Source organism: Prionailurus viverrinus, chromosome D3 (assembly GCF_022837055.1).
Source record: "Prionailurus viverrinus isolate Anna chromosome D3, UM_Priviv_1.0, whole genome shotgun sequence".
Classification (NCBI taxonomy): domain Eukaryota; kingdom Metazoa; phylum Chordata; class Mammalia; order Carnivora; family Felidae; genus Prionailurus; species Prionailurus viverrinus.
Genome location: NC_062572.1, coordinates 1,228,910 through 1,242,135, shown reverse-complemented (window position 1 = coordinate 1,242,135; position 13,226 = coordinate 1,228,910). Strand labels below are relative to the sequence as shown.

The window sequence follows — 13,226 nt, the reverse complement described above, 5'->3', positions numbered from 1 at the left end:
TTGAAGTATTTGGATTCTGTCAGCTCGTTCCCTTTTTATTCTTTCCGTCATAAAACTCTCGCAGCGGCTACAGACCCGTTTTTCCGTTCACAGATGTGGAAGACTGCCCGGCTGAGAGCCGGAAGGACGTGGTTCTCATCGACTCGCTGTTCATCATGGACCAGTTTAAGGCTGCAGAGAGAATGACTATCGGGAACCCTCACACAAAGGACATCGCGGAGGTGACCGCTGTGGCTGAAGCTGTCCTGCCCAAGGGCAGTGCCCGGGTCAGCCCCACGGTGAGGCACCGAGCTGCCCCCCGGGGGGCGGTGTCTTGGTGAGGCCGAGGAAAGGCTCGCGACTTCCCCGTAACTGCTCCAGATGCAGAGGTTGGCTGTCAGGCAGAGCGAACGCTGCTCTTGCTTCCCTCGGTCTCCTCTGTGGTCCTCCTGCAGGCCCACCGAACGACTGGTTTGACTTCACTGCGGAGAAAAGTGTCTAACGGGTAGTTTGAGGAGTATTTGGCCCGTGTGTTGCTGCAGGTGAAGTTGAACGCCCCATCTCTGTTGTATGGCGCGCTCAGAGATTACCAGAAGATCGGCCTGGACTGGCTGGCCAAACTCTACCGGAAGAGCCTCAATGGTATATTGGCAGACGAAGCCGGGCTTGGTAAAACTGTACAGATCATTGCTTTTTTTGCCCACCTGGCTTGCAACGAAGGTAAGATTTTGTTGTTTTGAGGACCGCGTATTCGCTAAGACCGACGGTGGGCGGTGCGTCGGGCTGGAGGGTGGGGAGTGTGGCCTGTCTTCCCCTGCTCCACTGCCCTGCGCTCCGGTCCAGGACCCAAGAGACCAGGGCTCAGAAATACGCATCGTCTGAACAAGCAGAAAACTCATTTGCGGTCCGCGCTAGATTGAGCAACTCACTGTAACTCAAAATCTGACACGGTGACGACCCGCTGGACCGTGTGACCCCGGTGTCCCCCGCCAGTCGGGACCCGTGCCTTCCCTGGGCTGCGGTGCCTGCACCCCTGCCTCCCGACTGGGCCTGCTGCCTGGCAGTGCCTCTGCTCCCCTGCCTGAGTTCCTCAGGGAGCGGCTCGCGGGCCCGGTGGGTGTTCGGGGGCCGGACCACAGCGGAGACCCCGGCCGCTTCCTCGCGCCTGACTCTTTGCACTCACACGTCACCAGTCAGGCCCCGCGGCCTCTGTAGGGGCACGTTCAGGGGCCGGCCCGCACTCACCGCTCTCCACCCGGCCTGTGGGTCAGGAGCTTTCTTGTCCCCAGCTCTGTGCCTTTGAGGGGGCTGTAGAAAGGCACGTGCCTGCTGTCTCTAACGTAGGGCGGGGGCTTACACACGAGTGAGTCTGGGACAAACAGCGTGGTTGGCGGTCACGGGCACTAACCACCCCCCATGCAGACAAAAACCCGCGCGTAACTTTGACTTGCCTAAAACTTCACTGAGGACATAGTTAACCGTCGATCGGGGGCTGAACCCAGAGCACGAACAGACGACCAGCACTTACTTTGTGCGTGTGTTACGCAGCGTGTTATTAACGATAAAGTGAGCCGGAGGAAAGAAAATGTCAGGGACGTCATCAGGAAGAGGAAACAAAGTATCGTGTGTTGAGAAAGATCCGTGTGTGGGTAGTGAACCTGTGTGGTTCACGCTCATTTCACACTCGTGTTGCTCCCGGGTCGGCTGTAGTGTTTCTCTTGGAAAGGAAGTGTTCTGATTCCAGACTAAACGGGGCTCCTGGATAGCGAAGCAGACACGTTCTCTTCCTCTTCACGGACCTTCGGAAGTCAGGAGGAGGCTCATTAAATTAGGGAGGTGGCGTCCTGCCGTGGGGCGCATGGAGACCTGGGGGGATGCAGGTGTGGACAGGGCTTGTTCCCTCCACTCGGGGCGGTCCCCCCGCCCCGTCTGCCTGCTTGTGGTGCACTCCCCTCACCACCGCTAGTACGCGCCTCTTCTTTGCCCTGTGTTTGGAAAGATTGATCCAGCTCAGTCAGGTTTTAAATACAAACGGATCGACGTCGGGGCTCCTTCCTTTCTCGCATTAATCGGTTCTGGATTTTGCCCCAGCTCCAGAGTCTCCAGCTCTCAGGTTCTGATAGCCCGCTTCCCCCTCAGCACGCCACCTGGCCTCGCTCTCTGGGCGTTGAGGTGAAAGGGGTGTTGGTTACCGTGTTTGTAATAGTAAGAAATTGGAAGCAGACAGCGCTTCCAAAAACGGGCTTTTGTTCCATCGGCTGAACGAACGAACGGATCGGTCAGTCCTCTGCGCGCCCGGCGTTCACGTGGCGCCTGTGCTGCTGCGGGCGCTGGGCTGTGCGGCAAGGGCAGCAGTGAGCCGAGCGGGAGGCCCGCCCTGGGCGCCTGCAGAAAACCAGAAGCGCAACTGTATTCTGAATGCGGGTCTCTTAAAAACTCTTGGTTCTCGCGGTGGGGGAAGGGCACCCGGGGTTGATGTGCGTCTCTCCTCCTGGAGCGCGCCTGGCGCAAAGCTTTTATCCACTTCCTTGATTTCTTCGCGAAGCGGTCGTTTCCATTCTCGTTCACCTTCCTCTTGGGCGGATCTTCTCGGAACCGGAGGGGACGCTGTGCACGGGGCGAGCACCGGTTGCAGACATGCGCGCTGCGTGCCGTTTTCTCGAGTCTTCTGTTTCCGCTTTCTGACCTGGTTAATGTTTCGTTTGCGGCACGGAAGTTGGCGTTTGTCACGTACATGTTATTCTAATACTTGAAAACGTTATCCGGAGGACCGAGTGGAAGCGGAGGGTTTGGGGCGGTCCGGCAGCCGGGCCGGGTCTGCACGCGCCTCTCGTGTCCTCAGCAGGGTCCCCGTACAGGAGAGCTCTGCCCCGCGCCCGCAGCACGCTCACTCTACCCGGTCCTCCTTCGGCAGCTCCCTGTCGAGTCTCTCCAGTCCAGGGGCACTGGCTGAGCAGGGGGGCGGGGGGGGGGGGGGGACGCCTGTGCGTCATGCCCGGGCACTTTGCGCGCGTGCCTGCCGTGCTTCCGTGCTCGGCACGGCGCCGGGTGCCTGCTTTCTGTTACAAAAAAAGGGTGAGGTTTTCTGTTACAGACGAAGGTTCTGTCTCTCCTCTCTCACGTAGGTAATTGGGGCCCTCATCTCGTGGTCGTGAGGGGCTGTAGCATCCTCAAGTGGGATCTCGAGCTGAAGCGCTGGTGTCCCGGGCTCAAAACCCTCTTGTACGTGGGCAGCCACCGAGAGCTGAGAGCAAAGAGACAGGTAGGTGGGTGGATGCGTGGAGTACGTCGCACAGGAGGGTCTCCGTCTGTGCGGAAGGCAGATTTGGGGGTGTCAGGCGAGCCTTCTGGCGGTTCCTGATTTGGAGCCCCCTAAACGCACAGATGCCCCGTGAGGAAAGCCCCCAGGCGAACGGGCACCCTCGTGCCCGGAATCGGGGGCCGTCCCTTCCCTGCTGCCTGCACGCCCCTGAGCAGCGTAAGCCCAGCGAGAGCTTGTGCCGCGCACGCCCTGATGCGCGTGTGGTAAACGCTCGCCGGGCTCTGCCGACACGCGGGCCAGCTGCCGGGACACCTGCTCTGTGCCGTCCGGCACCAGATCCTGAGTGAAAGTGTACTAGACGGCACTGTCTTTCACTGAAGCTGACACACTGCCTCGTTGTCAGACCGTGACGTTGGGTAGTAGTTACTGGAAGAGTGAGTATCCTGGGATGTATTCGCGTACCGTTGCTGGTCGTTAGCTCGTTTTTTTTTTTTTTTTTTTAATTTTTTTTTTCAACGTTTATTTATTTTTGGGACAGAGAGAGACAGAGCATGAACGGGGGAGGGGCAGAGAGAGAGGGAGACACAGAATCGGAAACAGGCTCCGGGCTCCGAGCCATCAGCCCAGAGCCCGACGCGGGGCTCGAACTCACGGACCGCGAGATCGTGACCTGGCTGAAGTCGGACGCTTAACCGACTGCGCCACCCAGGCGCCCCCGTTAGCTCGTTTTTGAAAAGCCTGTGACGCAGTCAGTTGCGGTGCGGACGTGCGGATGTCCCGTGACGTTTTCCGTGCGGTGTCCCCACGGATGATGGGACAGCTGGTTTCCCTCCATGGTTCTCCGTGGTGACCCGTCTTCCGGGACCGGTTGTTAACGCCTCAGAGCAGCTTCTCGGGTTGTGTCTGCAGTACGTTCGCTCCCAGAGGAAGAGCCCGGGAGGACCTGTGCCGTGTGCCGTGTGCCGTGTGCCGTGTGCCGTAGAGGCCGGCGGTCCGGAGGAGCGGGGTGGCGGGATGGGGCGGCGGCACGGGAGGCGCCGTGTGGGCCGTCTTCCCGCAGGGGAGGCGTGCTCGCGGCCGGGTTCTTGTGCCGCAGGAGTGGACGGAGCCCAACAGCTTCAACGTGTGCGTCGCGCCCTACAAGCACTTCTTCAGGGGCTACGCGTCCTTCACGCGGGTGCGGTGGAGGTGCCTGGTCATCGACGAGATGCAGCGCGTCAAGGGCATGACTGAGAGGCACTGGGAGGCCGTGTTCACCCTGAAGAGGTGGGACCCGCCCCCGCTCCCGCCCCCGCCCCAGGGTTCTGGTTGCCGTGCCGGTGACGCGAAGCAGGCCGGCGGGTGTGGTCGCGGTCGGCCGCACGGGGGTTCCCTTCGCCCTGATGGGCGTGTGGGGCCGCGGGTCCCGAGGCGCTCGTGTCGTCCGGTCCGTCCCCGGGACGCGCACTTACCCGGACTCCGTGACCCCGCCGTGCCTTTCCTCTCGCGTACTCGGGGGCGGCGAGCCCACAGCCGGCCTGCCGGGCGAGGGCTCAGCCGTGGCCTGTGCTCGCAGCCAGCAGCGCCTGCTCCTGATGGACGCGCCGCCGCACAACACCTTCCTGGAGCTGTGGACCATGGTGCACTTCCTCATCCCCGGCGTCTCCAGGCCTTACCTGCACCCGCCGCTCAAGGCCCCGAGCGAGGAGAACCAGGACTACTACCACAAAGTGGTCATCCGCCTGCACCGGGTGGGCGCCGCGGGCCGGGGCGGGGGGCGGGGGCGGGGGCGGGGGCGGCGAGGGAGACGACGCAACGCGCTCTCGTGTCTCGTCCAGGTGACCCAGCCCTTCATCCTGAGGAGGACGAAGAGGGACGTGGAGAAGCAGCTGACGAGGAAGTACGAGCACGTGCTCAAGTGCCGGCTGTCGAGCCGGCAGAAGGCCCTGTACGAGGACGTGATCCTACAGCCCGGGTGAGCGGGCCCCCGGCCGAGAGGGCGTGCGGCCTGCACCCCGTGCCCTCCCTGCTCCCCGGGCTCATGGCAGAGGCCGGCGAGGCACGCGCGCTCCGACTGGGCGGCTCGGTCTGCGACGGCCCGAGGGGACAGGTGGTGACCGGGGTGCCGCCCTGAGGCTGCACGTGCGGGTCTCGGTGGGGCTCCGGGGGCCCAGCGGGGCACGGTGTCCCCGTGAGACCGGTGCGCGCGCCACGCCCTCGCCGGCAGAGTCGTCAGGATGGCGTCTGCGTGCAGCTTGTTCTCCCGGGCTGGTTCTGGAAAACCCGAGGCCGGAACGTAAGCATGCGTTCTTGCGCCCTGGGACAAGGTCTTAGTCCCTGACGGGTGGCATCGGTGATGCTGCGGGGGAGAGGAGGAGCCGCAGAGTCCTCCTGCCCCGGCCGTGCCCCGGGGACCGGCCACCTTCTTTCGCGTCTGGCAGCTCCTCTCTCGGGTGTGACTTCGGGTTGCAGAGAGCGGGGTCCGTGGAGGGCGCTGTCATGCCCGCGGGGGGAGACCCGTCCTCCTCTGTGGGGCTCCCCTGGCGGTCCTTCACCGGCAGCAGACGGTGCCCTCGGGACGTCTGGGCCGTGGGCGTGCTGGGCTCGCCTTGGCGGGGGTGGCGCCGGTGCTGCCTGCGGACGTGGGAGGATGGCGACTGCAGACCTGGGCTGTGGCGTGGCTCCTGCTCCTCGTAGAGCAGTGGGAAGTGACACTTCCTCTTCGTGTCCGTGGACCTCTTTTTCCCTGAATCTGTCCAGTCACACGGGAGGCGTCGAGCACACCTGTGGCCAACCCCACTTCAGCTCCCGATGACGGACGTGCCTCGTGGCACGGTGACGCGACGGTCTGGGGTCCTCCAGCGGGCTCTGAGCTTTGCTCTGGTCACTCGGCGGCAGGCCGGGTCTCGGTTCTTGCCGTCTTCCGGTGCGCCCTCTCCTCGGCAGACCTCGTCTCCCCCTCTTTCCTGGGGGCCCTGCACACCTGCCCGTGTGAGCCTTTTCCGCTCCAGGGCTTTATTTCCGGGGTCCTGGGCCTCGCTTGCGCTTCGGCATTTTCTTCTGAGATACGTCCCTCGTACCGGCCCTCGTGTAGACAGGGGGCGCCTTACACGTTCTCCTCCCCCTCTCCAGACTCTGCTCTCCGGAGCCCGGCTTGCAGACCGTGTACCTGTCCCTGTCCCTGCCCGGCCGCTTTGCTAGGGCCCGTTTCTTTGTGGCCGAGAGCGGCTCGTGTGGGGTTCTGCTGACTTCCAGCACAGCCCGCCAGCTGGCCACGTTCTCCTGCGGCCACTTCGGTTATCCCTTGAGGGATATATCCTTGAGCGCCCGGTCTCGTGAGGGCGTCCCGAGAGCACCTTTTGTCTAGACTTCCCTGTCCTCGGACGCAGTAGCCCATCACCCCGATGCCCATGTGGAAGTCTGGCATCCTCCCTGCCACTCCTTGTCCCTCTGTCTTGTCGCCTCTGCTCCCGGGTCTCTGAGGACCCAGCCCGCCCTCCATTCGGTCTCCACGGCTCCTTCCCACACCTCCTGGGGACACCGCGCCCTCTTCCTCACCCTGGGGGTCTCCAGCCACTGTGTTTCCCGCATGGGCCTGGCCTGGCCTGCGGTTGTCCTGTGTGTCTGCCTTCGTGGCTGCAGGGCCAGGGCTGCTGTCCCACCTGGGGGGCCCTTCCTCCCCTGGGTCGGGCGCTCTCGCCCTGGTGCCTGCCCTTGCTTTACGGCACTCGTGACTGTGGGGCGGAAACACGTCAACCTCTGCCCGTTTAGAGTGTCATTCTCCCCTGGGAGGGGTGGCTGGGACAGCTGTGTGCCCATTCGACCCTCCCTCCTGGCGCTCTGCCTCCCGGCTGGTTTCAAGGGAACAGTAAGTGGCTCTGAGAGTCCTGACTGCCTGGAGGACAGTGGGACGTGAGTGTTCCGGAGGGACTGCTCGCCCAGACCTGGCGAGGACGCGCCGGCTGTGCTCCTGCGGTCAGCAGTGTCCACGGCGCCCACACTAATGCCCGTGCTGGTGTTTCTCCCCGAGAGCAGGACACAGGAGGCGCTGAAGAGCGGGCACTTCGTGGACGTGCTGAGCATCCTGCTGAGGCTGCAGCGTATCTGCAACCACCCGGGGCTGGTGGAGCCGCGGCTCCCGGAGTCGTCCTACACGGCGGGGCCCCTGCGGTACCGCTCCGCCTCTCTCGTCCTCCAGGCACTCGACGGAGACTCCCGGAAGGTCTGTGTCCACTTGACACCTGCAGCAGGCGCCCTGTGCGCGGCACCGGGGCTGGGAGGTTGCTTTCGGCGCGCTCGGCCCGCGCTGGGGACTCGCCTTCCCCTGACGCACGGTCTGCGCCCTGGGTCGGCCCGGGAGGGACGAGCCCCGCGGCTCGACGGCTGCAGAGGAGGGGCTCCTAGCGCCCAGGAGGGGCCGTTTGCGGGGAGCTCAGGGCACCACTACGGGTGCCCGTTGGGGGTGCACGCTGGCGTCTCCTAGGCGAGCGCCCGTCACGCGCCGTCTCACGCCTCGGGTGGGTCCTGTGCCCGCATGTGTGTGTTTGCGGGAACCTGGCGTTCTCCGCGTGCCCCCCGCCCCACGCGCTGGCTGGGGGGCTTTGGGCTGAGTCCCCCTTGGTGGGGCGCAAGGAGGGGCGTAACCATGCCCTTCCTGTGTGCGCCGTGTGTGTGGGATCCACGGGAAGAACCTGACGCTGTGCCTGGCGTCCCAAGAGCTTGGTGTAGGTCACATTTTACCGTTTTCTCTCTCTTGTTCAGTGAGCACTGAGGCCTGCTAGGGGCCAAGCAGTTTTCTAATCACTGAACAGCAGCGAGCAAGACGCCAGTACCCGGTCTGCTTCCATCTTTTGTGTCTGGCTCGATTCGCCGAGCGTACCGATTTCAGAGTTCATCTGTCTTGTGGCGCACGTCAGAATTTCCTTCCTGCTCGAGGCTGAATCGTATTCCCTCTGCAGGTGGAGCGCGGGCTGCTCACCTGGTCGTCTGTTAAGGGACACTTAGCTTACCTCCACGGTTTGCCCGCCGTGAGTCGTGTTACTGTGGATGCTCAAGGAGCAACTTTGTGTGGACGCAGATTTTGTGTTTCTCGGGCATGCGTCTAGGTGTGCGGTTGTGGGGCCATGTGGCTCCTCCGCGTTAACCTTTTGAGGAGCGGCCAGGCTGTTTGCACATCCCCCCGTGTGTTTGAGGGTGCGGGGGGCTCTCCGGCACCTGCTGTCCATTCCCCTTGTCGACGTCGCGATGGGTACGAGGCCGTGTTTCCTCGTTAGAGCACAGGTGAGGGGGTCTGCCCCCAGCTGGAGACTGAGGCCGTGCTCCCGCCTGTGCAACGCGTGTCTCCAGGGCTCCAGACCGAGCGGTGTGGCACGCACCCACCTCCGCTTCCCCGGTGCGCATGGTTCTCTGCCCGAAGGCTCCCCTTCTCGATGAGGGCTGGCACTCACGCTGTCTGGTCTCTCTCTCTCTCCTCTGCTGAGTCCGTTCTGTTCCTCAGCACTGTCTTCTCCATTCCCACTGGCACTTGAGATGGTCTTAACGGCGGAGAAACTGAGGCACGCTGGGGTCCGGTGGCCCGCCTGAGGCTCAGAGTGGCTTCAGGGAGCCTCCCGGGGAGCGTGGCCGCCTGGGCCTGGCAATCCTGTTTGGGATGTGCTTGGGTTCCCATCTTTCTCCTGCCTCGTGGAGCAAAACTGTTTTTTTTCTAGGAAGCGGATCTCTCTGTATTTGATCTTATCGGTCTGGAGAATAAAATGACCCGCCACGAAGCGGAACTGCTGTGTAAGAAGAAGGTGACGCGGAAACTCATGGAGGAGCTGTTCGCCGCGCCGCTCCCGTCGGGCAGGCCGGCGGCTCTCAGACTGAAGCCCAGCAGGTGTGTGGCGTGAAGCGCTGCCTCCTCACCGAAGCCCTCGCTTGGGTCCGGGCCGGCCCCCGATCAGCCATCGGGTCGGTGATGTCCCCGCCCCCCGCTGAAGGGCCCAGCCCCATTGCCCCTCAGGATGCCTGCTGTGGGTCCACATGAGGACCCGAAGGTGGCTGGGGATGAAACAGCCACAGGATGAGGATCCTCTCACTGGGTCGCCTGCTTCTGGAAGCTGGCCTGGCATCCTTAGTGTCTGTGGGGGCAGCTTGTGCACGTGGCATGCGTGGGCAGTCTGTACCCCTGGGCAGGACAGGGCAGTGTGGCCCTTTGCTCTCCTAAGAACAACCTGGTGGCGGTTCAGCAGCATTGGGACGTGGGAGGGGACTGTGTGGAGAGGAGGTCGGGGCGGGAGGTCAGGCTGGATCTGCCCAGCGCGTGCTGTGGTGGCCACTGTTTGGGACAGAGGGTGCACCGTGGGCAGTGTGTGGTCGGGGGGGACGTGGGGGTGGGCAGAGGGCTCCGCCCCTGGCCGCGGCACAAGGACCCCTGAAGAACATCTGAGTCGATTTTGCAGGTGCCGCGTGGCTGGGAGGGGCAGACACGTTAGATGATGAAGCGGAAGCAAGTGGTTTAAGATGCGCTAGATCTAGCAAGTTGGAAATCCGCGAAATCTCCTACTCGGGCGGCAGATGAGAAAGAAGCGAGAAAATAGGGAGCTTAGTGAGAAAGGGACCAGTTCTGCAAAACGGCACCTGTTCTCGTTGCCCGTGGTGCACGTGCCTCCCTGGGCACCCGGAGCCCGCCCCCCTCCGCCCCCCTCCCTTAAATACACGACGGGCCAGCAGAGCTGCCGTCCTCGGGGGCCAGCCCGGCTTCGTTTCGTGGCTTTCTGTTGGCTGCCTCCGGCTCTTACGCTGCACAGGGGCGTAAGTGTCTAGGATTTGCGTTGTTACGGTCTTCCAGGTAAAAGGCACGTAAAGAACACATCGCGTGTGGTGGCTGTGGGAGAGGTCCCCTGTTGTGGTTTCATCCCCATCGCCTCCAAGGTGCCCTTGCTGCTTCCACTGTGACCTGTGCTGCCTTGTCACTTGACTGTTGGAGGTGGCTCCCCTGAGCCCCTGCTCCGCTCACGCTGCAAGCAGTAGCGTTGAGGCTTTTGAACGTTAGATGCACACGTTCACCGTGTCCCCCAGCCTCAGGGTAGACGGTGCCACTTTGTGTCCTGAGGGTGGTCGACGCCTCCCCGCCCCTGTGCTGGACTGCTCGTTCCAGCCGCACCGGGAGCGGACCCTCGCCATCTCGGGCGGGGCAGGGGGGTGGGGCGCGGGCCCTCCGTGGCTCAGCGGCACACACGCCTTCTCGCCAGGTTGTTTCAGCCAGTGCAGTACGGCCAGAAGCCCGAGGGTCGCACCGTGGCTTTCCCCAGCGTGCACCCGCCCAGGACGGCGGCTTCTGCCGCAGCCACCGCCGCTCCGCAGGGCCACGTGCGAGGACGGCCACCGATTGCTACGTTCTCTGCAAATCCGGATGCGAAAGGTAGGCCTCGTGTGCTCGTGCGCCCTCGGTGAGACCGCGGCTCTCTGTGGATGTGCTTCCTCGGCTTCCCCTGCCCCTCTGCATGGGCGGCCGTGGCTCTGGACGGGAACGGGCCGCCTGCTTCCGCTCTGCGGAGGACCTCGCGTAGCTCGCTCGTGACTTTCAGGCTTTTTGGTTTGTTGAAACTGGAGTTCTCCCCCGCAACCCCCCCCCCCCCCCCCCCCCCCCCGCCAACCCCGAACAAGACATCGCGGTGTCAGTCAAGTCACTGTGGGCGTGCTGACGCGGATGTGCCCTGGAGAAGGCTCTCAGCCATGCGGGGAAGGGTGGGTCCAGGGTTGTGTGTGACACCTCAAGAAGGCCGCTCGTGCTCGGGGTCGCTTCCGTGGCCCGACTGTCGCCGTAAAGAAGGGGCGGGTCGGCTGGCAGGAGGCGACTGTCGGTGTTGCAGCTGTAGTCTCTGGGTCCTCAGCGTCCGGCCAGGGCTCACGGCTGCACTCGTGCTGGGGGGGGGGGAGGGGGGAGGGGCTCCTGCGGGACCAGCCGACCCCCGGCACCCTGTGTCCTGTGGCAGCAGACCTCGGCAATCAGCGCACAGCGGACACAAAGTTAGGGTTCTCTCACCCCGTAGGCCGCACCCCGCCCTCTTTGCAGGGAGGGTTTCTCCCTCCAGAGACGGTAGATGTTTGCTTTGCTCCTTCGAGACTCGGGTTTGAAAACACTGCGTTTCGTGAAGAACCTCTAACGGCTTTGCACAAACCAACCTTATCGATTGCAGTGGCGGCAGCCCCGTTTCAGACCTCCCAGGCCTCCGCCGGCGCGCCGAGACCGCCCGCCTCGACCTCCAGCGCAGCACCTAGCGCGGCCCATCCTGCGAAACCGCGGGCCCCGCCCCCGCCCCCGCCCCAGGCCCCCCCGCACCCGGCCGGGCAGAGCGCGCTGCCTCCGGGGCTGGTGCTCACCTCACAGGCCCAGGCGCGCCTGCCCAGTAAGTGGCCTCGCCCCTCCCGTCCCGCCGCGTCCGGTCAGCGTGTGTCAGGAGCCTTGCCGTCCCCTCTGTCTCCCTGACCCCGTGCCCGGGTGCTGCCTTTCTCGCCACGCTGTCGTTTCTGGCCCTGAGTGTGCGGGGCCCGCGTCCAGGGCCCGGGCCTCCCCCATCCTTTTGCCCGACCCCCCTGCCCCCCTTCCCCCCGCCCCCCCACCCCCACCCCCCATCGGGTGTCGGCTCTGCTTCCGTCCTGCGCGTGCTCTGCTGCTGTGCCGGTGGCCCCGCTCCTGCTCTGCACTGGCCGGGGCTCGCTCCCTCGGCCGCAGGGCTCAGCCCGTGAAGCGGGTGGCACCAGAGCGACAGCACGGAGGGCACTGGTGGCGGTTGCCCAAAACCAGCCTGGTTTTTACTCTCGCTTAGTGTCACCTTGAAGCCTGGCGTGAGTTACTGCTCAGCTGAGGCATCTTATAATGATTTGGTGATGGAAATGTCACGATGTTACTTAATTTCCTTAGAACGGTTTATCGTGATCGGTGTCGTTAACCCATTTCCAGATCTTGCACGCGTCCCTGCTCGTGCTGTGGGACGCGTCCTGAGACAGTCGTAGGCATCATCGTTTCTCACACACCCCGTGAGCACTTGGTGTGTGGGTGCAGCCAGTGTCGAGACCTCTCTGGGAAGCTGGGCGAGGGCACGTCGTGAGGAGACCCCCCCCCCCCCAGTTCAGCTAGTCCCTCGTGACGAGGCCTCGTTCCGCTGCCAGCACATAGAGCGGCTGTCTTGGCGAGCTGCCTGAGGGAGGGACATTTCTGTTTGTCGGGGCCAGGCGTGCGGGGGGCCGTGCCACAGGAGCTGAGCTCGGGCAGAGTCCCCCGCCACCCTCCTCTTTGCATGGAGCAGGGCCGGGCGTCCTGTCCACACACACTTCTCCGCGCCTCCTCCTGTCCCTCCTCTTCGCTGCTTTCCGGGGCAGGACGTTCTCCTCCTCTTCCGCTAACTGTTCTCTGTACGGTGTCGCTAATCGTTCTGCCGTGGGCTTCCTTGGGGGCAGCGGTTAGCGTCCATCATCGACCCCTGGGGGTCGGAGCCCCGTGCGCCCCGTGCCCGTTCACAGCCCGAGGGCAGCACCTCCCTGAGTTGGGTGCACAGGACCCTGTCCGAGTTACGTTTTCAGAGCCCATGTTGTAAGCAGTGTCGAGTCTGGCATTTTTCAGTCAATGTTCTGGATCGAATCCTACAGTCTAGTTCCAGTGAGCGTGAAGCTTTATACTTAACGCTACGTTTGTGCGACGTATGTATGTCCTCAGATGCATCCCCGAGTCGTGCAAACGTTGTGGGTGTCCCGGAAGCTAGTTACCAGCTCTCTTACGCTTGCAGGGGCGCAGTCGTGTGCCGCTGTGGACTGAATCAGACACATCCTTCTTCACGTTTTGAAAGTTCTCTGAAGAGGTTGATGTTAGAGTTTCAAAGCGTATTACGAGTAGATTTCTGCCATATTTGACATTTACTGCTCTTTGGTTGGTTACGGAGAAAAGTAAAATATTTCTCAGTAGTTTCGTTATTATGTTAATATCTGGTAATTTAAAATCTCTACCAGTTATAATTAAATAAGTTAA

At 63.1% G+C, this 13,226-nt stretch overlaps 1 protein-coding gene across 11 annotated transcripts in view; it reads left to right on the top strand.

Annotated features, from left to right (window-relative positions):
- Nucleotides 1–13,226, top strand: part of EP400 (E1A binding protein p400) — a 98,215-nt gene that overhangs the window by 40,231 nt on the left and 44,758 nt on the right. For 10 of the 11 annotated variants that reach the window (XM_047828486.1, XM_047828488.1, XM_047828496.1 and 7 more), the window contains 10 exons: nucleotides 94–278; nucleotides 522–699; nucleotides 3,105–3,241; nucleotides 4,338–4,507; nucleotides 4,797–4,971; nucleotides 5,059–5,195; nucleotides 7,256–7,442; nucleotides 8,929–9,095; nucleotides 10,453–10,622; nucleotides 11,401–11,610. In XM_047828486.1, the coding sequence (XP_047684442.1) occupies nucleotides 94–278; nucleotides 522–699; nucleotides 3,105–3,241; nucleotides 4,338–4,507; nucleotides 4,797–4,971; nucleotides 5,059–5,195; nucleotides 7,256–7,442; nucleotides 8,929–9,095; nucleotides 10,453–10,622; nucleotides 11,401–11,610 (1,716 nt within the window). The remainder of the gene's footprint in view (nucleotides 1–93; nucleotides 279–521; nucleotides 700–3,104; nucleotides 3,242–4,337; nucleotides 4,508–4,796; nucleotides 4,972–5,058; nucleotides 5,196–7,255; nucleotides 7,443–8,928; nucleotides 9,096–10,452; nucleotides 10,623–11,400; nucleotides 11,611–13,226) is intronic. The other variant, XM_047828497.1, reaches the window with a different exon arrangement.